Source organism: Cupressus sempervirens, chromosome 10, assembly GCF_028749045.1.
Source record: "Cupressus sempervirens isolate cs-2001-9-10 chromosome 10, ASM2874904v1, whole genome shotgun sequence".
Classification (NCBI taxonomy): domain Eukaryota; kingdom Viridiplantae; phylum Streptophyta; class Pinopsida; order Cupressales; family Cupressaceae; genus Cupressus; species Cupressus sempervirens.
Window position 1 is genome coordinate 736,770,013 of NC_143127.1, and position 27,830 is coordinate 736,797,842.

Here is a 27,830-nt window from a genome sequence, read left to right on the forward strand (position 1 = left end):
TATGGAAAAGACTATTAAACTATGACTCTATTTCACTACAATGGCAGAAAACTTTTGGGAGAATCCTGGTGCACTAGATTGAAAAAACCACCAGTGAGAAAATTTAAGAACCCAGATGTTAGCATTCATAGCTGTCTTAGAAAGAGCATTTCTTTGTACCTCTGATGGATGCTATTGATTGTTCCTCGAAGTAATATAAGAAGATTACTTGAAAGAATATTAAACAAAAAAATATAAAAAATAAAGTTTGAGAACATAAATGCCATTAGCCTCTTTGAATATTTCCAATGGCGATGTAATTAATATTTTTATCACCAGACCTTCTGATGGGAACAACAAAATGTATCTCATATTACAAGCCCACAAATAAAACATAAAATGACTTTTTGCATCATTTTAGCCCTCCTGCCCTCTTCTTCAATTAAGTCCACAAAAGTAAACAGGAGAGGGAAGCAGAGAACGAGCTGCAGAGGGAGATCCTCTGCCCAGTGGTAATAAAAATCAATAAGACTCGTTCTAAATTTGAGGGAAATGTTTGTACATTGTTTTTCTAGCCATTGCATACATACATAGCCAATACTTATACCCAGTGAACTTATGTGAATGATGGTCAACTGCAATCCAACTACAAAGTTATTAGTGGATGAAAAATTAAAAAATAATGCTCATATGAACTAGTAAACAATATGAAAAAAACACCATAATACACTGCATTTTCCCAAAGAATCTGAAACCGTGCCTACAACAGCCATACACTTACAAGCAGGCTATAAAACTGAATGTGGGTAAACTTTTCACTCATAGTATAATTTCAAACATTTGGAAGGCAAGTAAAGCTATACGCTACACTGTATTTCCATGATGACTTGCCTTTCATCTAAGAAGTATACAAGCTACATCTCAAATACTCAGCAAATGAACCCCAGAAACACCAAATTACCCACCATCATCTTCTCATGCTACGAAAAACATGTTACAGCAGCTCACATGCATCAGTCTTTGAAAGGCCTTGCTTCAAAACCTCCATCAGGTCGCCTCTCAAGCGTGTATGGCATATGGGTGCCAAGAAGCTTATCCCACATGATGAAAAAGGGCTGAGAATAATTATACTTGGTCCCATGAAGCTGGTGATGGATATCATGATAAGCAGTGTTATTATGAAATAATATATGTAGAATATTGCCAGGCAACCAAAGCCCACAGTGATCATCAACAGTTTTAACTACTGCAAAGGAAAAAAAAAACACAGCAGTCTGTGCTGTCATTCCTGACACAAGATATGAGATTGCACCACCTAGAGTATCAAGCAGAAGCCCTTCAAGTGGATGATTGTACAAGGCACCAATGGCATATGGCACTACTAGCTTGTGATGTTGTGAATGAACATGACGGTACAAAAATTTATTGTGATGCATGTACCGGTGCACAAAATACTGCCAGGTGTCCATGACCACCATTCCAATTAATACCTGAAAAATTTGAACCAGGAAAGAAGGCTGTGCTGACTTTCCTGTTAGACCCGCCTTTGACGTCATCTGTTAGACAATAAAAGCATTGTCAGGAGCCCAACCTCGCAAAATTAAAGTTACTCTGATTCTTTCCTATCACTTTAATCAATTCTGGAAAAGAGGTAACATAAAGAAACATACATAAAAAGGCCTATCATAGACAAATTCAAGAAACCATTATTGTTTAGAGCTCACTTCTGATTTTCATGCTTAGGCAACATGTATTCGTAAAGTGCCTGTAGTTCATAAAGTATCATGTTTGATATGGGATGCAACCTAACAAATATATAAAAACAATCCAGGAACCAGCTTCAATTCATCTCTTCTTCCAATGTTTTCCAAAATAATGAACAAATAAGCCAATACAACGATTGGAACAATCTATAAACCAGTCTCCTTTAATAAGAGTAACAAAAAAATTTAAGTACAATTTAAAAAGTTAAGATGGTGTAAGAGATGTGGTCAGTCTATTTTTAACATAGAGATAGATATTAAAAGTTTGATTCATGTTACTCTGATTTGGGAATGGCTTGGCAAGCAAGATTGTAAGCTTACCCCTTGAAAAAAGCTCACCATCTTACAGAGTGCATAAAACATTCAATATTGAGGCATTTTAAGTATTTTTACATAATGATATGTAGCTAAGTGTTGTGAGTGACAAGCAAGGAAGCAAGATTTTCTCCAAATACTCTGATGCATTGCCAAATCAAGCTGACATAGCTAGGACTCAGCATGTAAGATAATGTAAACCATATTGATAAAAAAGGCAAATGTGCTGATGCTATTTGAGTATTTATTTTATAAACTTCCCAGATCACGGCATGTATTTTACATTTGCAAAGCTACTATATCCCAACATTACAGAATTGTCTTCTACAAGAAGCAAAAGTCATATAAAAATATCCCAAGGCATCACACTAATAGCGATAGAGCATTTAGCATTTTATATTTAATGGCAGCACTGCTAGCCCTTGTAGGCTTGTAGCAATGTTTCTCACTTCAAATTTATATTCATTGTTATAAAAAATTTCAAAAGAAAAACAATTTTTTCATTGCTTCTTAGCAGAAGAACTGCACTTTTCTCCAGCTGTTGCTTCTGAATACCATGTTGATCTCTTTCATCATTCTTTTCTGAAGGCATAGCTTTGATCATATACATCATACGTGACTTCTAGCCTGTGTTACTGTGTTCACAGGAAGCCCCTGATCAATCCAAAGCAGTCAAGGCTCGATTCTAATCCTGGTTCAGATCTGGCCTTGGTCTGGACTGGGCCTGACCATTCTCTGGGTACATATAAGAGCCAGAGTCCTGACAGGGCCCTTCCTTTATGCAAGCCCAGATCAAAAACTGGTATGTTTTTAAAAACACATCAAAATTTGAAGTAATGCATTTTTAAAAGGAGCCTGTTAAAAAGCAGTAAATTTTTATAAAAAGAGGCATGAGCCATGAATGTACTTTTTAAATTGAAGGTCTTAATTTGGACTTGGTGGTGTGGACTTCAGAGAACATGACTGGCGCACTGCCCCCATATCCTGCAAGAAGCTCTGCCCTTACCCTGCTTGGGCCTGCCATCCCCAAAGCCCTGCTTTACTTTTAAAAAGCCAAAAACGAAATTGCTTTAGGCTGCACCAAATGGAAAAACTGCAATTTTTCCTGTATTTTCCCAATTAAATCCTGAGTTATTGAATTCCATCCCAAGAAATGCCACTATAATATATATTATAAAATATGTCAATTTATCTTTAATATTTATGATTTAAAACGTAAAGTTATATTATCAATTATCAACTGTGCTCTCAATTCTATATCACTTTTTAACATTTTGTGTAAATCATGTTTATTTATACATATCATAGTTACAAGACTTGGACTTGGTCGGACTTGGTAAGTTGAATGACTCGACTTGGCAAATTGGAAAAACATGAAATGTCAAGATATTTTTAGGATTTAAAAATTTACCATGCACACTTCAATTACCAACTTTGAGACGATAAACTTTTCAATTAGAAGCTGCTTTGATCACATACACAAGTATACATCAGTTGTTAAAAAAATACAAAAGCGTATTTCAATGAAAAAAAAAGCATTTTTAATATATAAATATTCTCAAGTGTTTTATGTAAGAAAGACTCATGAATCATGGTATTAATTGCATCCACAGAAAAAACACATGAACTATGTCAGACAGGAAATTACACACTTGGTCCAAAATCACTAGCTCTATGTGGAGTCCTACACATATAATTCAAACCAATCTGCAAATGTTGCAAAACCATAGGGGGATTACTTAGAATACAGATTGACTCAGCAAACCAAAAGCATAGATGTATTTAGTAAATTAATTAGTTTGGATTTTTATTGGTAAAAAGTCGGAAGAATTATTAAAAGACATTGCTTTTCCATCTGGCAAGGCCCAAAATGATCTTTATTTTTGCTTTTTATAACTAGAGCAGACATCTATGGGCAACTCGGTCCTATACTGAGGGGCAACAAACTTAACAATTCACATAAGACACAGTCAAGAGGTGCAATATTTCCCACCAAGCCCAAATAAAGCCATTGTAACCCACAAAGCTTCATGGTGTATGCCATTTTTCATGAGTTTATTGCTATTAAGTATTAATAACTAAGCTCCAAGACTCCTCCAAATCCATGAAAACACAAGTGTAAAATCACCGAACAATAATCAGCCAATAGGCCCTAACTATGTTTGCTGCCATCGTGTCAGATTTGGGTGTTCTTTATTTTTTGTCATTTTTTCTTTTCCTTTCTGATTATCACACCTGACACCTGTCTTGATCAAGACTCACAAAATTTCCTTAAATCCTGGGTCTTCTGTACTCGTTTATGCTCACCAACCTTAAGACTCCCTCACTCTCTAACTCTGATATAACCACCAAATCCGAACTGGCAATACAGCTTCTTGCCCTGAAAGACATGGCTTTGCAATGCACTCTTGTAATCCCACCATTTCTGGTTCTGGAGTTTCCTTACACTAGTTTATGTGTTTTCCTGTTTTCGTGCTTTGCAATGGTTTCATTTGCTCTTATGCACATGCCATTAGAAACCTGAAAAACACAATTGTGTGACCGTGTCATTTTGGGATCCAATTGTGTCCTTGGAGGGCAGTGACAAATATATTGTAGCTCATTCACCATTAGCTTTGTGAAGGGTACAGAATGTGGACTTGTAGCCTTTACTAAGCATTTAGTTGCAGAACGTCAAGGTCAGCTGCATTGCAGGCATGCTATTACCAAGCTCACATGGAAAAATTGGTTAGTCAACTTAATTCAATCTACCATTTTGCATAAGTAGCATAGATGCAAAGTAACCTCAACAAATTGGATAAGTTCCTCATTGATTTCCTCTATCTTGTCATACAATTTACCAAAATAAAGAGTCACAGAAAATATGTGAACATAATAAATATGATTGTCTTCTAATAGTAAGTTGCATAATTCAAGACATGCTAAACAAAAATATATAATTCAAGCGAAAGACTTTAGCAAATGTGTGCTACTTCTATTCCCAAAAAGTGAATGTTTACAAACAAAACTAAAAGTGGTTAGGAATGAAGATTCTATTGACCAGCATGTTTAACACTTCAAATTGGCTTGCCTATGACTATGATATTCACCATTGTCCTCGATGTGAGGGAACACAAATACTTGAATACATTACGGTTACAGAAACGTGAATCAAAAGTTCTAGTAAAATATCTTGAACTGTGGATCTTTCAGCTGCCTATCAATTTTGCATCTTAATAGTTGGTCTTTTACTCTAGGTTACCGGGTTCATACCCACAGGCCCCAAGCCGGGTTCAGGTATGCACCTGGAATGGGTTCATCTGTGGCTATTTGATATAGCTGATTCGAATATTTTTCAACTATCAATTGGTATTTGATATTTATCTTTGCACTTGGCATTAATCAATGATCAAGTATCAAACTATGAAAAAAATTAATTTTACAATTCTGTATATTTCTATTATTTTTGTATATATAATACACTCACATTTCTTTAATACATATATGGCCGCAAATTATTAATATAAAGATATGTATATGTATATATCTGTAGTTTAATATAAGTATCAGATAACTACTCAATCTTATTTATACACACACACATTTCTCTCATACATATATGGCTGCAAATTATTAACATAAAGATGTGTGTGTGTGTGTGTGTGTGTGTGTGTGTGTGCAGTTTAATATAAGTACCAGATAACTACCTAATCTTATCTATATATATAGACACATGCCATGCACCTACTGATATATGCACTATATTAGTACCATAAGTCTGCTATATGAATTGCACGTGATTTATATATATACTCGTCAATCTGTAACAACTTAGAGTACTTAATAGATTGGTACCTCACAAAGTAGGTAAGACCTGCTGTGGAATGGACTGTGCTGCATCATACAAAGGCACTAGGTATGGCTTGCAGTGTAATGGGCATGGGCTATATCATACAAAGGCATTAGATAAGACCTATGGTGGAATGGGATAATCTATATGGAATTTTAAATTCTGTAAGTAGGATTTCTAAAATCCAAATATACATTTATTACTGCTGTCTTGCCACTAGTTTAGAATTGTATATCTCTTTGAATTATCAAACTGTAAAGCTGAAGGTGGATTATATTATGCTAACAATATATATATATATATATATATATATATATATATGCATCTGTCCCTTATTTGGTAATTGCAAAACATAAACCAGGACTTCATTTGTTAAAAACTTAAAAGGCATTTTAAGTGACAAAGTCACATTTCTAACCATCTTACAGTCTTATTTTAATAAAAAATTGTTATTCTAGGGCAAAATTAGGGCAATCTCAAAAGTGGGGCATTACAGAGAGAAACCAACTTTTATGATTGTGACAATGGACTTGCCACTTTCAATATTATTGTGGGAAGGTAATTACCATAAGTGGGATTCCATTTCTTGCCTCACTTTTGTTTATATCCTTCTTATGGACAGATGAACTATACTGTATTTCTTTCTCTCAGTCTCCAAAAACATATGCTTTAAAATAAAGTTTCAATCAAATTTCATACATTTCTATGACAACATAATTAGCCTGGGCCCTAGAAGAATTCCCACACACAGAAGAAGCTAAATGGCAACACTATATTTCAGATTCTGAATTTGAAGGGCTCAATATTGGTAGTAACTACCATGGTTATAGTTCCAACCAGGTTGTTACTGCAATTGCAGTCATAGCTCCAACCAGTTTGCTTCCACACTTGAGGTCTCATCCTCCTACAATTTTCTGTCACTTTCTATTTTTAACCTCTGTACCTTAATTTACTAATCATGTTTTTGTTCCTTGTCCATTTTCCAAGTCCAATATGGATGACACCCCCCTTCTTAGAGAGCTTTTGGTCCCAGAAAAGCTTAACGAGACAATGATAAGTGCGGAAAGACTTCTCCTACTCTTCCTTTGAGTTTGGAGTACCACTTTGCATGACTCAGCTTGTGAGTTAAGCCTTGTTTACCATTTTTCTTGAGTCTATTTCAAGTTTCCTAGTCTTAATTAGCATTTCATCCCTTGTCAATATGGTTCTTCCTTCCACGGCCAAATCTTCCAAGGAGAGTAGTTATTGTTCTTCAACGAGCATGGAGAGCTCATAACACTTCAAGTAATTAAAATTAACAACTGAGTATATCTTTAAGAAAAGTGGGCAATCACATTTGAATGCACTTCCAATGGCCGCCAAAATTGTAAAAGGTCCATATCTTGATAGCTTGAATTCCTTTGCTTATCCCTATAGGCTTTCTCCCAAGGAAGCCCAAACTTTACCCCCTATCTTAAGTTTGTGACCCTCTCTATATTGATTGTATCTCTGTTTACACAATAGTTGTGTTCTTTCTGCTTGTTCCTGGCCTTTGAGTTGGATTTGTACAATTTCTCAACAAACTTTGATGCTTTAATCACATCATTATTACCCTACTGATTTGTACTCGGTTGAAGACTCATCAAGATGACTAGAAAATGGTAATTTGTTGGTAGACAGTTGCAATGTCCTATTATAAGAATGCCAAGTGTAAGGAAGAAATCCATCACATGCCTTGGGACACTCCTTGGGACACTATTGTACCCTCTAATGAGTTGCACCAAGGTCATCCTGACCATTTCTGTCTATCTGTTCGTGGATTAAAAGTTCTGCTTTTCTTTAGCTTTGTATTCATCATACTTGATAATGTAGACCAAGACCTGCCAACCAATCTTGCTTCTCTGTTTGAAATTATGAACTTGGGAAGCTCAAATGCACCAAGAAATAGAGTTAACTTCTCCCATCTACACCAGAACAATAATTGGAGTTCTCAATTTGGAGAGCGGCATAAATTCACAAATCATATAAATTAAAGACTAGGCTAGGCTCAATCTATTACTGGTGGAAACTTTCGGCTTGAGCTTACCAAATTTAAAAAGCCATCAGAGACACCAAGTTTCTACAGTTCATGATAATGTGCTTGAGCCTTGAAGGCTTCTGCATTAACTGTGTATATCTTTTATTCAAATAGATATACACAGTTGAACCAGGAGCCTTCAAGAACATTAAAAACATCATTTGAACAGACAATGATAGAAAAGATCATTGATTCAGTAATTTCAGGTACGAAAGCCAAACAAAAAGGTATTGAAAATTTGATAGAATTCCGTGTTCACAAATGCTGCACAATGACATGTAAATGTTTTATACAGTGAACATGTTTAGAACAGTTTAGAGCAGAACATCATGAATCAAATGAAGCAAAGAGAAAGAATGGAAGAGAGATCAGAATCAGAATCAAGCACTATAGCAGAGCTAAGGCATATGTTATGAGTCTATTGATAAATGTTACAGGTGTGGTAAGCAATGCTATGCCAATAGGAAATGCCCAGAACAAAACAAAAATGTTAAGAAGTTGTGTAAAAGATGTGGTCCCAGGGACCATGGCAACACACATTTAACAAAGAGTGTGAACCATGTTGTTAAGGCTGAAGACCCAATGACTCTTAAGATGCTGAAATTTAATCATGCCAAAAGTTTTAGATAAATAGGATGCTGATGGCACATTACATTGGCCAGAATGTGAAGTCACGGTAAATATTAAATACTACAGCTGATATTTCTTGTACAGGTAGCTTAAGATGGGATGCCATGCGAATTTCCTCACAAACTTAATTTTCTCATTAAACATTTAATGAGCCACATATGGTTTTGGTGGTTTAACTTTCACCGACTGTTACCATCTAAATTATTGATCATCTTAGTGTTGTAATGTGGAGCCTAATCAGACTTGGAGGTTTGTTCGGCGCAGTTTCCCCCCAGAATATTTCTACGAGGGTAAGACGGGGTCAAGAGGCAGCGCCCCTTGCAAGGTCCTGGGGTAGCGCCAAATGACTCTGCCATTGTAAAAGGTGTCGGCTGTTATTTTCTATTGGACGACTTATTCTAGCCCTAATTTTGTAAGTGGCAAAAGCTTGTATAAAATGGCTTAGAGTTAGGGATTTCATAATGTATGATGAGATTGTAACTTCTTGCAGCGCTATTGAGCTATAACGTATTGCAGATTGTAATCACTAGATAATAATAATATTGGACTTCTTGTTGGTGGACGCAGCCCAGGGATTGGGTGAACCACATTAAATCCTTTCTGTCTTGTGTTCTCTTCTGTGCGATCTATTATTTTCACATATTGGTTATATTTGCATGTAATTGTTATTTCTGTCCGAGGTTGATCCTAACACTTAGTCTTGTTATCTTTGTAAGTTGATTGGCAAAAGAAAAAAGAAAACATAAACAACCTTTGCAACCAACGAAAGCAATAATGGAGATTATTCTTACAATATTTGCAGTCATTCTTTGAGTGCTACATATAAATTGGCTCTATAAAAGCTTACCAATGCACAGGTAAAATGAATGTAGTTTCCATATTGCCCATATAAAAGCTAATTGGGATTTCATGAAAGCTCAATGCAAATTATTAATATACCCCACTTATCAGTTGCAATAGTACAATCAATAAGCCTTGTTTTAGCCACTCAAGTTAGCTTGGAGGGAGTTTTGGTAATGCCAACTCAAAATGTCTATAGGCAGACAAGTTTGCCAGGAAACTCAAAATGTCTAATGGCCTATGCCCCCTGCTAAGATAGTGACATAGCATTAGAGAAAGACCCAAAGAAAGTCATCGAGAGATTTTATTACAAAATGTTGATGAGGCTGGAAATGAAAATAAATAAACATGTAAGAAAGCAAAAGTTTCTTGAAACGATGACATTTTCTTTCTAGAGACATGGATCTAGTAATGAATTTGACTCTATTCTAAAAGATACACTAGCTGCAAATGCAATACTACAAGCAATCAAAAAGTTATTTTGAGCCACTTGAATTGGCCTGAAGAAAGCGTTGATAATGTTCATTCAACCTGTCTCTAGGACGACAACAGTTTAGCTAGAAAAGCCTATGAAACTTTATGTGCTACATTAATTGATCAAAAAAAAGCTTCATTAAGGTCAATTACACTGCTCTCTAATAATAAAATAAGTGAGCTAGGGGAATCTCCAAAAGATTTTAAGCCATTAGATTTAACCCAAAGAAAGGCCTGTTGAGGTTTACTAGTAACATTTAATAAGCCCAAGGATGAAGAATAGTAAACAAGTGTGACCATAATAAAAAAAAATCTTCCCAAAGATCAAAAGGTCACAAAGAGAAAGAAAATGTTTTACCAAGTGTTGGCTTAACCCACGATTATTCAAAGCAATGGAGCCATGGTGTGTGGATTTGATGACATTCCCTATATGTAGGGTTTTCCTCCTTTGAATGTCAGATCTTAAGGCAGGACAAAATATCCATGCACCTCACATGTGACATGAACACTTAGCTGCTTATTTCTTTTCTATGAGCATTGCTTTCATCATCTTTCCATGTCTTTAAGAAGCACTTTCACTGCAATACCTTTCCATGTCTTTAAGAAGCACTTTCACTGCATGGTAAGACATTCTTCACACAATCACCTATTAGAGTTGTACTCAATTGCAATCAAACTCCTATACTAGTGTTAAATCTCCTTTTCCACAAGGCATTAGACAAGATGGATAAGGAGATATATGGAAGGGAACAACTACAAGTCTACTTCAAATGGTGGTTCACTATTCCTTCAACACTGTCTTAATGGCCAGGAGTGCTTTCACAAAGGTAGGTCACTTTTGCAGATACTTCTCTTGAACCTAGCTACGAGGGCTTCTCATCACATAGAGAAAAATTCTTTCATTTCTTCTATAAGCATAGTTATTTGTATGCTCATTAGTTTAAATTGCAACTTAGAAGCTAGTTTATTTCATACATTTTATGTAGATGTCATTTCCCCCTCTACTCTAGTTTTCGATGTACATGATCCTACGTCTATTGGATCAGCCTGATAAAAACATATTAGATCAATGAAATCCCAATCAATAAGTATACAATCAACAAACTGAACTACTCAATACTAGATTCCATGAACCCTTTTTCTATTTTTGTATGATTACCATTCACTTAGCTAGACACAACCCTTCCAACACACCTCCCCCTGGCACCTTCGCCCCTTCACTTTCTACCACCTTGACATCCCTCCCTTATCAATCACTCACATTCATCAATAAAAAAAATCCATCTACATATGTCATGAAAGTTACATTCTAGATGAATCACTCCAATGATGCATGTTGTGCTGAGTCGAATGGCTCCAAACAGATTTCAAACAACTTGAGCTCCAACCTTTGACTCTCATAGACAAATAAAATTGCCTTCAATCTAATAAAACTTTAGGTCCAACAGGACTTTGAAAAAGAATGCAACAACTATTAATGTTTTAATAGTTGCATGAGAAATCATTCTTACCTCAGGGACACTATTTGTTTCTTTGAGATTGAGGACAGCTCTTTCAAGTACGCGGGAATGATCTCTATGTTTTCTTGGGAATATGCAACAAGCCAATCTAAAGCAAAGGTTCATTCACTCGTCTTACTGAATTGGAGGTGGTTGTCAGTAGTATTTGTAAGGTCTTTCGGGAATAGTTAATAATTGATTATGTGTTAAGTAGTGTCCATTACCGAAGGAAGTTAGAACACGACAGTTGAGTCGTGACCCTTCGGATACTATATGTACACTCTTCTGAACAGGAATAGAAATCATCCAAAATCTTGAGATCATTGTCATATGATGTACTGGAATGAATATTAATGAAAGTAGTAAGGTTTTCTGAAACATTATGTTATCTTATTTCTGTGTTATGCTTCATTACTTTCCTAGTATGCACTACACCAGTTAAGCTATGACAATAAACATTTGGCGTCGTTGCCAGTTGAATCTGGAGAGCAACAAAGGGAATGGAATACGACAAATAGATGGGAATACTTGTTTATGAAAATATCACAACCAATGAAGGAGTGATTGAGCTTTTTGAAGGCGAACATGCTATAACAGAGAACTTCCATATTTTGTTTCGGGCGACTATAGAAACATTTGTATGAATGGGAGCCGTAGATGTGGAAGTTGCCAAAGATATGGTGTGGGATGCCTTGAACATGAGCCCCGCAGAAAACAAGTTGTTGCATTACCTTCCTCGTCTACTCGTGCAAGCATCCATCACACAGACGAGACAAAGAAAGGAAACTAAGCGAGAAGAATGCTACCAACAGATCTTGCAAAACTTTGTTGAAAACAACTGTCGGGAGGAGGAAGAATGGGGATCCAGTCGAGGACTAAATCATGAGCTTTAAGTCGTAGGAAAGAAGAATAAATAGACACCTTTTAAATCCATAATGACAAGGTTGCAATTAATAAAAAGTGTTACCTTTCATCATGATGTTTTATTTGAATTCATGCCCAACTTATTAAATAAGGATAGAAATAGGATGGAGCAAACAGATGCCCTGCAAGCCGCACGCCAAGCTTTAATTCTTGCACAACAAGTCGCACGGAGATGGAAGTTAAGGCAATTCATCGAGGGACAACCAGTTGAAGGGTTGTCCGAAGGGGACCACAAAGGTGTCACAGAGAGTGACCACTTGGGTGCCACAAGAGGTGTAGTAACCAAAGGGGAACACTATGGTTCGCTAGAACATCGACAAACAAGAAGTAGCAAAGAGTTGCTTGAAGAGACACGATAGAGGCTGAATTTGTTGGAGGAAATGTGAGACAATTCATAAACTTATCTCACAACCCGTGCAAGGGTGAAGTAAGGGAAACCCAAGACAAAGGTAGAGAAGAGACAAGGGAAGAGGACAGTAAGGCAAGGAGCGTCAGAGTGACACCGCATGGTGGTCAAGGTAACTCGCCGAGAGCCAATCCTACCAATTTGGGAATACATCCAACTGGTCTACAACAGACAAGAGGAGAAAACATTTCTCAAAAATAGAAATTGCCAAAATTCACTAGCGACGAGAAGGAGGATCTCATCAGACACTGTCGTACATGTGAAACCATTTGGACAGCGAATGGAGTTTCAAATAAGGACAACTGGGTCCAACAATTTCTAGTAACCCTTTGAGGAGTTGCGGTGAATTTGTACTTAGACATGGACAAGGAAAAGGTAAGTTAATGGGACGATCTAAAGGAGTTCCAAGTGGAGTTGAGACTGCTTTGAGACAATACGAAGTAGTAGCAGAAATATACAACTCGAAGCAGGGGAAGAAAGAAACTTTATGTGCATATAACCGAAGGCTCAAAGAGTTACTTGGGAGAATGGCGACTCAGCGAATGAAGACCGAAAAAAACATACTACGTCAATTGTTACAAACAGAAGCGCCAATCAAAATCCAAGACCTCCAAACTATGCCTCAACTAAATACAGCACTATTGAATACCTACACAGAAAAACCGAGCACCACTGCTCAAACCAGTACCCTACAACAGACATGTATTCTGAGAGGGTTGACAATGGACCCAATGTTACTAGCAGTAAACAATGGTCAACACTTGGCTATAGTCGAAATGAGCATCCTAGGAACAATTTTGATAGATACCATAGTTGACAATGGATCGGGGGTAAATGTCCTGCTGGAGGAAACATGGAAGAAGCTTGAGAAGCATACCCAGTGGTCACTCACCTTCAACTTATTGGGTGTAGACCAATAGGCCATAAAATCCCTCAAGGCACTCATGACTCAACAAGTAACCATCGAAACGTAGTCGTTTGTGCTAGACTTCGTAGTGATCCCACTGAAGGGGTATGATGCCATTCTCGGTAGAAGATGGCTGGTGACAATGAGGGTAAACCATAATTGGAAGAAAAATATGCTCTCAATGGAAAATGGTGTAAGGAAGTTCGTGATCGACCTTCGTACATAAATGGCCAGTGAGGAGCTTTTCTTGTCTTGATTGCCTTGACTTCAGAGTGAGTCAAACAAAGAATGTGGCAGAATATATGAAGGGAGAAATTGAATGGAACCTAACGAGGAAGGTGTGTTGGAGTTGGAAGAATGCTTGGAGGATGATGTAAGTAGAGGAGTAGAGGAATTAGAGGAAGGTGCAGAGATGGATGTGTTTCCACTGGAGTTTGGGGAATACAAAGAAGGCGAAGCTCTTGTAAATGAAAGCCCCGTTCACAAATTTGACGCCAGAAAGCCAATCAAGTACAAAGAACCATCCATACAAGTTACTAACCTCAGGGACGAGGAGAACCCGCACAACATATTGGTTGGCAACAATTGTGATCCTATGTTGAAAGCAATAGCATTCAACATCTTCATGGAATATAAGGATGTCTTTGCCTGGACTTATAAGGATCTTAAGGGTGTGCCACCAGAGATGTGCATACATCGTATACTCTAGTACCTGGAGCCATACCCATAGGGAAAGGCCGTCAGAATGAGTAAAAATTATGCCATCAAGGTCGATGAGGAGATCCAACACATGCTAGAGGCAGGGATTATATTTAAGGTTCAAACAAGTGAATGGGTGTCACCCAATGTAATATCATAAAGGAGGCAAACCAAATTAGAATCTGTGTTGATTTCCTATGCCTGAACATCATCACTATCAAGGATCCCTTCCCTATCCTTTCCATAACTATATGTTGGGAGTAGAGGAATTAGACCAAGGTGCAGAGATGGATGTGTTTCCATTGGATTTTGGGGAATACAAAGAAGGTGAAGCTCTTGTAAATGAAAGCCCCGCTCACAAATTTGACACTAGAAAGCCAATCAAGTACACAAAACAATCCGTATAGATTACTAACCTCCAGGATGAGGAGAACCCGCACCACATATTGGTTGGCAACAATTGGGATCTTGTGTTGAAGGCGATAGCATTCAACATCTTCATGGAATATAGGGATGTCTTTGCCTGGACTTATAAGGATCTTAAGGGTGTGCCACCGAAGATGTGCGTACATCATATACCTCTAGTACCTAGAGCCATACCCATGCGGAAAGGCCATCAAAAGGAGTAAAAATTATGTCGTCAAGGTCAAGGAGGAGATCCAACACATGCTAGAGGCAGGGATTATATTTAAGGTTCAAACAAGTGAATGGGTCTCACCCATTGTAATATCATAAAGGAGGCAAACCAAATTAGAATCTGTGTTAATTTCCGATGCTTGAACGTCATCACTATAAAGGATCCCTTCCCTATCTTGTTCACGGACACAATACTGGAAGAGGTTTCCAGACACGAGAGGTGTTCATTCTGCGGCTATAACCAGATATCAATTGCAGATCAAGACAAATTGGAAACAACATTCGTGGTAGAGGACAAAGTCTACGCATATAACTGGATGTTGTTAGGGTTATGCAATACACCAACAACCTTCCAGAGAATAATTCTACATATCTTTGATAAAATGTCTATGGAGAACTTTTGAGCATTTCTAGAGGATTGGTCTATTTTCAGTGGGCAAGACACACTTAGCAGCATTGGGAGAGTGTATGGAAAGGTGTCGACAAGCCAGGTTAGCACTTAACCCGAAGAAGTGCATATTCATGGTCCCTCACAGCAAATTTTTCGAGGCACATTGTGTGTAATATGGGACAAAAGATCCGATCCAGACAAAGTACGTGTTAGGAATCGAAAATCCGCAAGGATTTTGAGTACCATATTTGAAAACTTTGCAAAAGTACCCCTTATTCATGCTTTTCATGCCTATGTACTGGATTATCACTTTCAGGCCTACCAAGAGTTTCAAGTGTTCATTGTCTTGCATTTAGTATAAATGCATCTCAGGTTGTTAGTTTGAAGTTTCGAATCATTTTGTGAGATGTCATTTAGAGCATTTGAGAAAATCTGCATTTTTGCCCAAGTGACAAACAGTGTTCAGAGGGTTAGTTTGCATTTGAATATCTTGCACCCAGTTTAGTGTCATGACTAGCTACTTTGGGAATGTTTAGCATGCATACCAAAGAGCTTATGTTTGAGATTTTGAGGCATTCTAATATGTTTTGATAAGGTTTTGAGTTCCCCAAAGTTGGTTGTCCACTGTATGTCATGCTGATACACTTTGCACATTAATCCGGGAAGCCCTGTTTGACAGTGAATATTTTGTGACCCATGGAGTATTTTGAAGAAATGGTTATATCATTGTATTGTAGTCATAAATGACATCCACCATGTGCAATTTGAAGCCCTAGCAAATCCATCTGATAAGTTTTCCAAGCCAATTCCATTTGCAAAAACTTAAAACTGCACAATTGTCACTTGTAATAGTTACCCAGTAGCCCTGTTCGAGATATTATGACTTTGAATCCGTGATAGATGAACCTAAACCAATCACACCTCTGTATTCTACACTGAAAATACTCCAAGTGTGCCAATTTGTAAGTCTTGACCAATCCATCTGCACACTCTTCAAAGCTCATTCCATTTGCAAAAAACCTCAGTTTTACAAATTGTCCAGTTCTGCAATTTTCACTGACCAACTTTGTATACTTGTCAGTTGCGCCCATATTATTATCATAAGCCCAAAATGCAACCATATATTTTCCATGTCAAAGTGATGCTATGCCTCAGGTTTCAGTCTTCCAAGCGACCATTTGACTGGTTTTTGAAGCCAAATACAAATGCAACTTTATGTTTCTAACATGTTTGAGTGCAGATCAATTTCAAAGGAGCATTTTCAACAGTTGATATCTTCTGATCCTGATATAGTCGTAAGAAAAAAATTTGCAGGATGCAAGAGTTTGAACCAATGAACATGTTTGCCAAGTGTCGGACCTCAGTCATTTGATTTTGTAAGTCTTTAAAGCTGGTCAAGCCAGCAATTCATCAAATGGGGAGTCTTCTTTGAAGTAGTTCGAAATGCAAATTTTAATGATCAGTTGGTGACCAGAGGTGATCAAAACACGTATGAAGATTGTGCAGGGTTCAGTGGATCAATTCGAGGGGTAAGAAAAAAGGTAAGGTGGTTTTATAGTCCACGACACTATGTCATAGTTTTTGGGTTTACATATGGTGACAGTGATATGGGACTACCTCGTACTCTTTTTCGAGAGGCGCTTGGCGCTACAAACGAGGCGTACATACCCTACCCCCCAGTGGGATTTGAACTTGTGACCTCTCTTTCAAGAGTACAAGTTCTCCACCACTAGGAATTTAGCCAGATCCAATTGGGACCCGACTTTATTTTACTGGGACACTGCAATAGAGTTTAAGTGACACTTTTTATTCAACTGGAAAGTTATTAAAGGAGTGAAAAAATTTCTTACTTGGGCATGATGGAAGGCAATTTATTATTGATTGATATATTCAACTTGCAGGATAAAATGAACTAAGCGGTTTCAGTGACTTAAATACCTTGATTAGTCAAATCATCATATTGCGGTTGGTGCAATTTCAAGTTATAATTAAATGAGTTACTTCAGTAGTTAGAATTTCTTCATTAGGTTATTATCATGAGTTATAAATTTCAGGGTAAGAGTTTGTATGTCAGGATCATAATGCCAGATTAAAACCTCAGAGGTAGCTAGTTGAGCACTAGAATATTAGTGCAGCGATCTAGTGTATTCATAAAGGGCATCTATTATGAGCGGAGAGCTTTGATAGTCCTTGAATTGAAAGCCAGAAATTAAATGGAGTATATATTTTTTTTAAATTGACACTATCCTGACTTGGGGCACGTACTCTATGGGCATTGGTGCAGGTTTTAACCAAAGGTAACCAGGGTAACAAAATGGTGAGCAGCAGTTTGTAGGGCCCGATCCATGTTGTAAATAATGGATGAGTCAAAGTGCATGTCATTTCTTTTCTCTTGCCAACAGATGTTTGGAAGGACGATATGAAACGAGTGCACTGTTTCCAATACAGAGATATGTCAACCTGCACCGAAAATCGCAAAGAGTGTTTTCTTGTTTGGACAATCTTTTATCATTTTGTGAGGAGTGAGGCCTGATCATGACCAAGTTGACTAATAGAGATGCTAGTTTGGCTTACGCGCATCCAAATAGAGAAAATCTGCTGCCATTCATCAAGTCACAGGCCAAAGTAAAGTGTGGAATGCAAGATTACAATGCAATTTCTTGTTGCAGAAAATACAAATGAGGCCCGATGAATCTAAGGGCACATTTTTGGAAATATTCACAAGGAAGTTTGATTGGTTGTGGAAGATGTGGTTTAGCAAAACAAAATACAAAGGGCACGTGATGTTGATGCACCAGGGAGCTGCGTTTTAGTTTGGTAAGGCTTGTGATTCATGGACGAGGGCATCTTTGCCTATTGAAGTAAGGTCAATGGCCCATGCTGCAACATGTTTTGGATATTGTCAAATTTTGGTAAAAACGATAGCAAAATGAGGGCAAGCAGCGTTAGAACCAAAGGAAATGCACAAAGCAAAGATGAATGCAGTTGAATCGTATTGCCATGTTTGAATGGCTTCTTTCTTCTAGCGTGTGTATCCGTAAGAAAAGCATGTTTTCTCCACGTATTGGAAGGCATCAATCAAAGATGAGGTCGGATGGACTTCATTAATAGTCTATTTTGTTTTCATAGCCTAGGATTATAAACACAATGAGCATAATTTTATGTAATGGAATATCCCATGGAGGTCCCAGAACTCACGATTGTTGATCATTCCTTCAGCAGTGGCGCTTTCTAAAAGTTGTCTAAAACGTTTCATGTGAGATAACATTTGTAGAGGTTGTTGTTGGTACCAGTGGAGCGGCGTCTTTGTAAAAGGGAAAATATCAGTTTTTTGAATTATCCCATATTGACAAGGCTTTGGGGATATGAAACGTCTTTATTTACCAACGCTCACTCAATGGTTGTTTTAAGTGCTTGTCTTGAGACATGAAGATGAAGATCCGTGTGTGGGGTCCACTAGGCTAAAGCGGTGCGAAATAATAATTTTAAATGACTTGGCACACAGATGTGGAGATGACCTAGACTTCGAGTAGGCGAGTAACAACATGACATGTGGCACACCTCCCAAGGTAGACCAACTAGGCAAGCGGAACAAGTGTCGCGACATCGTGTTTCCAGAAGAACAAGGGCGATTCAAATAGAAATAACACAAGAACACGATACGATGACACGTGGCGATGGGACCCCAATGGTTGGTGATGAGGCAGATGGACACATGGCACAATCTCAAGTTTTCAGGACAGCCTGGAGAAGGAACACGAAAATGCGAGATGAAGACACATGGTCAAGTGGGTCCCAAGCAATGGAGGTAGAGACATGGTGAGGTGGGGCCTAGTGGCAATTAAGTTTGCAAGTCCAACGAATCAGTGGATGACACGTGGCAGGTGACCTTGTAGATGATGACATCAGTGGCAGACACATGGCAAGATCAAGTGATTTTGCAAGAACCTATGACATCATTACGAAAACACGAGATTGCACCATTGGCACCGGCACCCAAATGGCAAGAGATGATGAGGTGGATCTGCAAGCTAATCAGATTGTGCCATGTGGCGATGACGTGGCAAGCAATCTACAGGCAAGATGACTGGACAAATAACAAGGACAAGCAGACCAATCATGGGTTGCTACGTGTCATCTATAGGTTGACCGGTTTGACTACATGCCAAATTGTAGAGGGAAAAGGGTAAGTTCTAAATATTAATTTGAGTTCATTCCCATAAGAATGTGAGTGCACATACCAAAATGTGAGAGGAATTAAACCTTTATAAGATGAAGATTGTAGGCCCTGCACTTGAAAACTTCCACCAATCACATTTTATTTACAGGTCTGCATATTTTTAATGAGAAGGGCCTGCACACAATTTTTAGACTACTATATCTTCCGAGGAGGGTTTGTGCTTCAAATCTTGAGCAAACATATGTCATATACTGTTGGAAAGGGGAGAAGATGAATTTTCCATTTTTGCTGGTAGAATGAGTGCAGATCCAACCATGAAGGAGATATTTTGAGGTTTATTCAATAAGGGCTTTCTTCAATTGTATTCTCTTGCCTTTTTCCATGGCATCTTTGTAGTAGTTAAGAGGCATCATTTTACAAATCTGCCATCTGGGTTGTATCCAAATTTGGAAAGGAGAGTGCCAGCACCATTATTTTGTTGTTGTGATACTTTGGTGGGCTTTTTAGTTAGGTTTTTAGCAACAGATCTGGTATTCTCCAAGAGGGGTTTTCTCATCATTTTGGGGATCTTTTCTCAAGTTGTTGCAACCAAATGATGGGATCTGATCCATTTTTAGTTGGGGGGACAGGAGAGAGGCTTTGTTTCAAAAGATGGAAGAGATTCAAGAGGACAAATGGCATCATCAGATCAGATCCAGGATTTCTTCTTCTAGTACATATTCTTCTCTTCTCTCATTGTCTAGGGTTGGTTCCAGCTTGTTGGGCAAGTTTCCATGGCTGTGTTTCCACCATTTTCAGCATTTTCTTGTGTATGAACAGCACATTGTATATTTCTTAGAGCAGAATTATGAATCTGGTATTGAATCTTTGGTAGTGTTTTGTTTTGTGAGTCATGTACGTGTTGGAAATATTATGACAAGCTAAGTTACTGAAAGGGGAGGGATGAATCAGTAACTTCCAAAACTTTTATCCGAAATAGCAATTAATCCTTTAGATGAATTATGATCTAACTGCATGCATGAGAAATTGAAAACATGAAAGCATACATAACACTTTAACACAAGATTTGGTGACCCAAAAACCTTCCAAATAGAAAGTAACACTGGGGTGGGGATGATACCCACAAGCTTTAGTACTGCAGTATAAAGTTGGCCTGTTAAGGCTTACAATGATCACTTCTGATGATCTGCCCTGTTAGGAGCAATAAGGATTGCTAAGTCCACCTTGCTAAAGGATTTACAAACATACAATGAAGTATGCACTCGGTAAAGAGATTTACATAAGACTGTTAGGTCTACCTTGTTAAAGGATTTGACTGATCCACCTATTAGGATGAAACAGTAGCTGATCTCTAATCTGCAACTTGTTTTGCTGAATGAGATTTCTCTGCTTGTACAAATCACCTTGCTGTGATAGATGTATCTTTGCTGCTCCTTATACTGTTGTAGCAATTGTAATTCGCTCTTTTGCTCTTCTATTATGATTACATTACTTCTCCATTCTATATTCTACTTATTTGAATGTGATACAATACATTACATATATATCAATCCAATTACACAATTACAAAGTCCGCCACAATACAAGTTTACACAAATATTACAAAGTCGGCCAAAGTGTAGAAACTCGAGCTCTAAAGACTAACTCAATGAGGTTCTGATACTTGGCATCCACTGTCAATGCTTGGCATCGTCATGCACTCAGTAGACATAGAAGCTCGGGCCATACTGATCACTTCCAAGTAGTCGTGAACTCGGTCTGCATTGGTGACTCAGCGAATACTGTGAAACTTGGCATATGAACTGAATCATTTGATTCACGCTGTATAGCTCGATAAACGCTATCACCTTGAGCTCGGTATAAACTAAGTCTCTTGGTTAACATTGTGTAGCTCGGTTAACACTAAACTCACATCACATCAACTGCAAACTCGATGAGCACTGTCCAACTCAGTTTGCACTGATAAATTCAGCATACACTGAGATGCTTGGTATGAGCTCACAATCTGAATAAGTGTATGTCACTAATAACAAACATGATTGGAATGTCAACAGTATGCATTGTAAATGAGGAATAACAGGGTTTTAATGGAAAAGATTTCAAATTTGGCTCTCTCCATTGTTGTGAACCAATTAGGTTTCCAAGTGAAATGAACAAAGTTCCCAGTTATTTTCAGTGTCTTGCTGTGAGATACACCTTCTTTAATGCTTCAATCTAATGGATTGAGTAATTCTCTTGATAGAGGTAGTGGATCTGTTGGTATTACATGTGGATTTTGATAAGTAGGCCAAGTATGAATCACTGTTATGAAGTGTTGTAAGGCAGCATTTTGTAGATCTAGGTCATTTCATAAGTTTATGTTACTTTGCTACATCTCTTGTGACTAGAATGCCCAATTGATTAGGCATTGATCTCAGTTGGGAGAATGCATGTTCTTGTTGTCTCATTCAGGGATCTAGCTGCAATCTTTAATCAAAATGACATTTCCCTTTTATGTTGTAGAGTTGAAAGGAAGACCCCCACTTAACTTGTGAATTCATAGGTTGTGTAACCAGCTATTGCACATCTATCTTATTGCATGAGTAAAGAAGAATCAAGGGTCATATCTGTTTTGTTTGGATTCTAGAATATGTTTAGCACTTGTCATGTTTATGTGAATCCAAGGTTTACCTGCCTAGGTCCTGCAGAGCCTAAAGAGTAGGAGGAATTGTTGCCTTGTTAGTTGGCCCAATTTCTACTCAAATGCATCAATCATAGGAATTAGCTACCATTAGATGTATTTTGTTTCAGCTTCCTAGTTCTTTAAACACTGTTAAATCAAGAGCCAAGAGTACGTGTGATAGTAGAGATGGAGGCCTCGACTGATGTCAACAAAGTTAAATCTTTCCTAGGGCACATCTGCTATTACAGACGATTCATAAAGACCTTTGCCCAAGTTTCCTTGCCCCTCAACAAGATGACAAGAAAAAGGGAACCCTATGTTTGGGGTACAAAGCAAGAGACTTATTTTGGTGAACTAAAGACCAAGTTGTTTAGTGCACTGATCCTAGCATATCCCAACTGGGATAAAGAAATTCACGTGCATGTAGACACGTCCAATTTTGCAATAGTTGCAACTCTTGCACAGACAAGTGATCATGGCATGGATCATCCTATCTATTTCGCCAGCAAACTATTGCCTAGGGCCGAGAATAACTATAGCACAATTGAACGGGAAGCTCTAGGGCTGGTGTACGCGGTGCAAAAGTTCAACCACTATTTGTTGGCAACGTCATTCACGTTTTACGTGGACCACCAGGGATTGACGTACTTGGTGAACAAACGTATCATACAAGGGATGGTAAGCGGATGGTTGCTACCGCTCCAGAAGTTTACTTTCACCACTATTGTGAAGTCAAGGAAGAGCCATGTCACCGCAGACCAACTTTCTCAAATTAAATCAGGAGAGCCACCAAAAGGAATCAATGATGACTTCCTCGATGCAAATTTATTTCGAATTGCTATCCTTCAGGAGTGGTACAAAAGTATTGGCGAATATCTATCAACTTCACAGTTTCTAAGGGATATGTCGCCAAGGCAGCAACGGAAACATGTACTGAGAAGAGGAACGTTCCAATTAATCAATGGACTCCTATGCAAGATGGGCTCAGACCAAGTGTTGCAGAGATGCATGATGGAGGAGGATGTACACAATGTCTTGCAAGAAGCCCATAAAGGTCCAACAAGGGGCCATTTAGGACCAGGCACGACGAGGTGGAAAGTCCTCCTGGCAGGACTATGATGGCATATGTTGTACAATGATGCTAGGGAGTGGGTGGTTAGTTGTGACACTTCCAGCGAACAGGCAAACCATTAAAAAGAGATTTTATGTCGCTCAACCCCTTACAAGCCCAAGAATTGCTTGAACAATAAGGATTTGACTTTGTGGGACCGCTGAAGGTGAGCAAGGCTAGAAGGTGTAGATATGTGGTGGTAGAAACGGAGTACTTGACCAAGTGGGGTAGACGCATGGGCATTGTTGAATAACTAAGCCATAAGTACGGCAGAATTTATTTGAGCAGATCATCACACGTTATGGCATTCCTATCCACTTAACCAATGATAGGGGAGGTCACTTTGTCAATTATGTAATTTGGCTACTCACAAATGAGTTTAAAATCTTCCATTCCTTGTCGAGTTTGTACCACCCATGAGCCAATGGCCAAGCGAAGGCAATAAACAAGATCCTCCTATCAATGATATACAAGTCATGCGAGGTAGAACAGGCCGACTAGGAGGAAAAGTTTTTGTCAGCACTAAGGGCGTACTGCACAACGTACAAGGTGACAACGCCATTTCAACAAAAGTTCGGATAAGAAGTTGTAGTACTAGCAAAGTTTATGGTTTTGTACCTCCGGATAGCAATCGAAAATAGACTTGGCGATATAGAAAGCCTCCAAGAGAAATTATACAAGTTGAATATGTTAGAGGAACGAAGACTAATGGCACAATGGGCAACAGAGATGGCATAACTTCGTCGTAAGGCATGGCATGATAAACATCTAAAGCGAACAATGTTTCAACCCGGACAGTTAGTGCTCAAGTACAATGGACGCAATGAGATTAAACATGGCAAGTTCAAAGTGAAATGGTTAGGAGTCAAGACTATACAAGGTACGGATCATTGGTGATAATGGGGGAATCAAGTTATAAACTCTTGATGGAAGGTAGATACCAAACTCCATCAATGGTTCAAAACTGAAAATTTATCATGAGAGGCAAGAGGGTCTGAGGAGAAGCACCTCTCGTCTTGATAGGCGAAGCAATTTAGACTTGGGCAAAAATTGAAAAAAAAAAAGAAAAAAAAAACTCAAAATAAGGAAACCAATTCAGAAAAGGATAGGTGAAAACGGCAAAAGCCCACCATACGAACAAAAATGGGCCCGCACTACAAAAACATAGGTGATGGTATATCACGCGTGACTGAGAATGTGTCATCGTACATCATCGTACGATCAAACAAGGTGTCAATGTGCGATGAAGTAATAAAAGTGAAGCATTCGGAAGGGAAAATACTATCTACCGTATGCCTGGGACCCGAAAGCACGAAACAAATCAACAAGCATTGTACGATGTAAACCCATGTCAGAGGTAACATTGTACAATCGAAGAACAACACCGAACAATTGAAACAAAAACAACACCGTACAGCGTAGAGGAGGCCCACAAGTTCACACTTGTTCACCATACAACAATGAAAAGAGGAAAGCAGCCAGCAAGGCCATTCGACCAAACATCACTGGAGGATAAGCGTTGAAAACATACACTGCTAAAGGGACCTGAAATGACACCGTACAATGATGGAGAAGACAAGAATCATTCAAAAAGGGATGATAAATTCACCGAGTGATACTTGGGTGTTGAACAGTAACCCAAGGGATGGAGTGTCTATACACATATTGTGTTCAAAGTGAAGTACCAATAAAGCCGCCAAGAGCACACATACAATGTTAATTGGAAAAGGGACAGTGGTATATGATAGTCCAAGGTATAGCGATAGGGCAGTGGCAATTGTGCACACAACGACAAGGGTTGCAGCACGATAACTAAAAAGCATAACACAAAGACAGCATGGGGGGAGGAGCACTAGAAGGACCAAACAGGGTCGAGCATTAGAAGGACCATACAGGGTCTTGTAGGGCACACGAAGGTGTTAAGAAGAAGTACAAATACAATACCATACGCAAAGGGCAAAATAGACCAGCTTGCTCCATGTACCAGCACACTTGGCTCACGACAAGAGGAAAATTGGAGTTGTACAATTCATTTCAAACCCTAACAATTTTTCTTTTTCCTACACAAAAGATAAAAAATAGTTATGCAATCAGCTAGAAAATGAACTTGGAAGGCAAAGTTACAGGTGGGTGGCTCAGATTCTAGTAGCAGCAGAGTAAACATGAACAAGGGCACACAAGTCTTGCCCTCAAGCATGCGAGTTGCAGGTCGCACGGACACAAGAAAGCAAAAAATAAGACCAAAAGTACAAGGGCAGCATATGGCATCCGCAAATTTTGCGGAAGATTATGTAACGGCCTAGACAATAACCTTTGAAGGCTTGAACAAATTGGACTATAGAAGATGGTGGCATGAGAGTGCTGAGATTGCAGACAATAAAGTCATCAAAGCCAATTTGCGGCGAGCACGAGTATAGTGGGTTATCCAAATGCCTATATTTTAAGTTTTTAAGGATTGCTTGCAAATGTAATTGCACTGCCATGTTTGTTGTATGTGTTTTTCAACTGCAGCAATCTCTTTTGTATTTATATTGGGAATAAGGTTATGAAGAGACATATCCCTTCATTAATTACATAATTAATATAATAACAAATATATATATATATATATATATCATTATTAATTTATCTCATATAATAATAACCTTGTATATCATATATAATTATTCATACGTTTATCCAACTAAAGCTACAAAACATTAACACTCCCTCTTAGCTAGGAAGGATAAACACAGGATCAATATTACACCATTGGCAATATTAGACATGTCAAATTTTAAAGGATATCTTTGATCAGAAGATATCCACCATTTGATATCACATTTGATAGCATGAGTATTGGCCTCCACAATATCAACATATGATATTCACCAAATACTCTGATATCACATTTGATATCATGAGTATTGGCCTCCAGAATATCAACCTATGATATTCACCAAATACTCAATAAGATTTGATATCATGAGTATTGGTCTTCCAGAATATCGACATATGATATTCACCAAGTACTCAATAAGGTTTGATATCACATCTAATATCATGAGTATTGGTCTTCCAGAATATCGACACATGATATTCACCCAAGTACTCAATAAAGTTTACAAGGTATGTGCACACGCACTCTCACAATGTGTACCATATAAACATCCACCATACAAAGTATAATCTATCATGATCTAAATAGATATTGTAAGATATACATCATAATAGAAAATTAAGTTATTTTAAGATCGTCACCTATCAAAAACTTTTGCAAATACAAGTGATAATCATTCGGAAGTCATCACTTCCTCATGATGTACACAGGGGGTAGACCCATTAAATCATGCAATCATTCGCATGATACCAAATGTTTACATGAAGTTAAAACTCCCTCTAATTCTGATATGATCAAGATCTTCAAGGAACTAAAACATATCCTCTATCCACTCCTTCAAACGGATGTGTTAGACTCCCTCTTAACATCAATCGTCTAAGCTCATTTACCTTTGAAGAAGTGTTTGACTCCCTTTGAACATCAATCATCTAAGCTCCTTTACCTTTGAAGAAGTGTTAGACTCCACCTAAATTTGATATCAATCCTCCTTTTCTTGCAAGAACATTCTTGGAGGAAAAGATCAAGGCACATAGCTCTTATAGTACGTCTAAGAAAGAGACTAATATAATACTCAATGATAATAATTATATAAGTTCCTTTCTATACAAATATATATCCCATTCTACTAGGTCAACTTAAATTGGTCTTTGAGAGCAAATGAGATCGTTTAGAATTCAATTTTTGGTAGAATTAATCATATTTAAACTTAGTAAATATTCACTACATACTACTAGTAATTATGGATAATAGCAATATTCCCCATGTATCAATTTGTGTAATGGATGGTAGATTTACAGCTGCTCGAGTTTGGACACAATCTACATGGGTCCCATATTGCCCCAGCATGAGCGATTTACACACTCCCTACCCATTACAAAAATAGACAAAGAATTCTCATGATCTTTTAGATTACTACTGTCATTATTATATTGTCAAAACCCAAATTTGGTAAGTTGCATTAATTAGTCTAACAATATAACTAGAAATTTATAATTCATGTTTATTAAATATCATTTTTACTTTCCAATTAACACAACTAGTAATTGTACATAAGACTTCAATTTTAACTTAAAATGCTATGGGTTATAAACTTATCTTTAACCCCATGTAGTACTTTGGGGTTTGGTGGCAAATACAAAGTACATCGTCACATGCACGAACTCCATCGATCCTCTTCTTGGTCTATCCAAAGACCGATGCAAATTGGGAGGCTCTGCATTAATACCTTTTATTTTTGTCTCCGTTTGGAATCCGTGGACTGCCAAGTCAAATCGATCTGTTACCATAGGCACATTACCTTTTTTTGTCATGGGCGATGATCTTTGGATTTTGACCTAGTCGTGATTGTCAGACTCGGGTGTCAAAGCCCGTTTGCAAACCGCAACCAAACATATGCATATTATTCTTTGACTGCCCTAACTGCCACTTG

General features: G+C 38.0%; 1 protein-coding gene and 1 long non-coding RNA gene across 2 annotated transcripts in view; both read right to left on the minus strand.

Annotated features, from left to right (window-relative positions):
• Nucleotides 1–687: 687 nt before the first annotated feature.
• Nucleotides 688–27,830, minus strand: part of LOC149535962 (very-long-chain aldehyde decarbonylase GL1-9-like) — a 38,838-nt gene continuing 11,695 nt past the window's right edge. Inside the window, exon 2 of the mRNA XM_089804215.1 lies at nt 688–1,535. Within this exon, the coding sequence (XP_089660341.1) occupies nt 993–1,535 (543 nt within the window). The 3' untranslated portion in view covers nt 688–992. The remainder of the gene's footprint in view (nt 1,536–27,830) is intronic.
• LOC149535963 (uncharacterized) lies at nt 2,263–3,565 on the minus strand. Its single transcript, XR_016356908.1, has 2 exons — nt 2,965–3,565; nt 2,263–2,856 (listed from the first exon to the last, which is right to left on the minus strand). It is a non-coding gene; the product is annotated as an uncharacterized LOC149535963 (long non-coding RNA).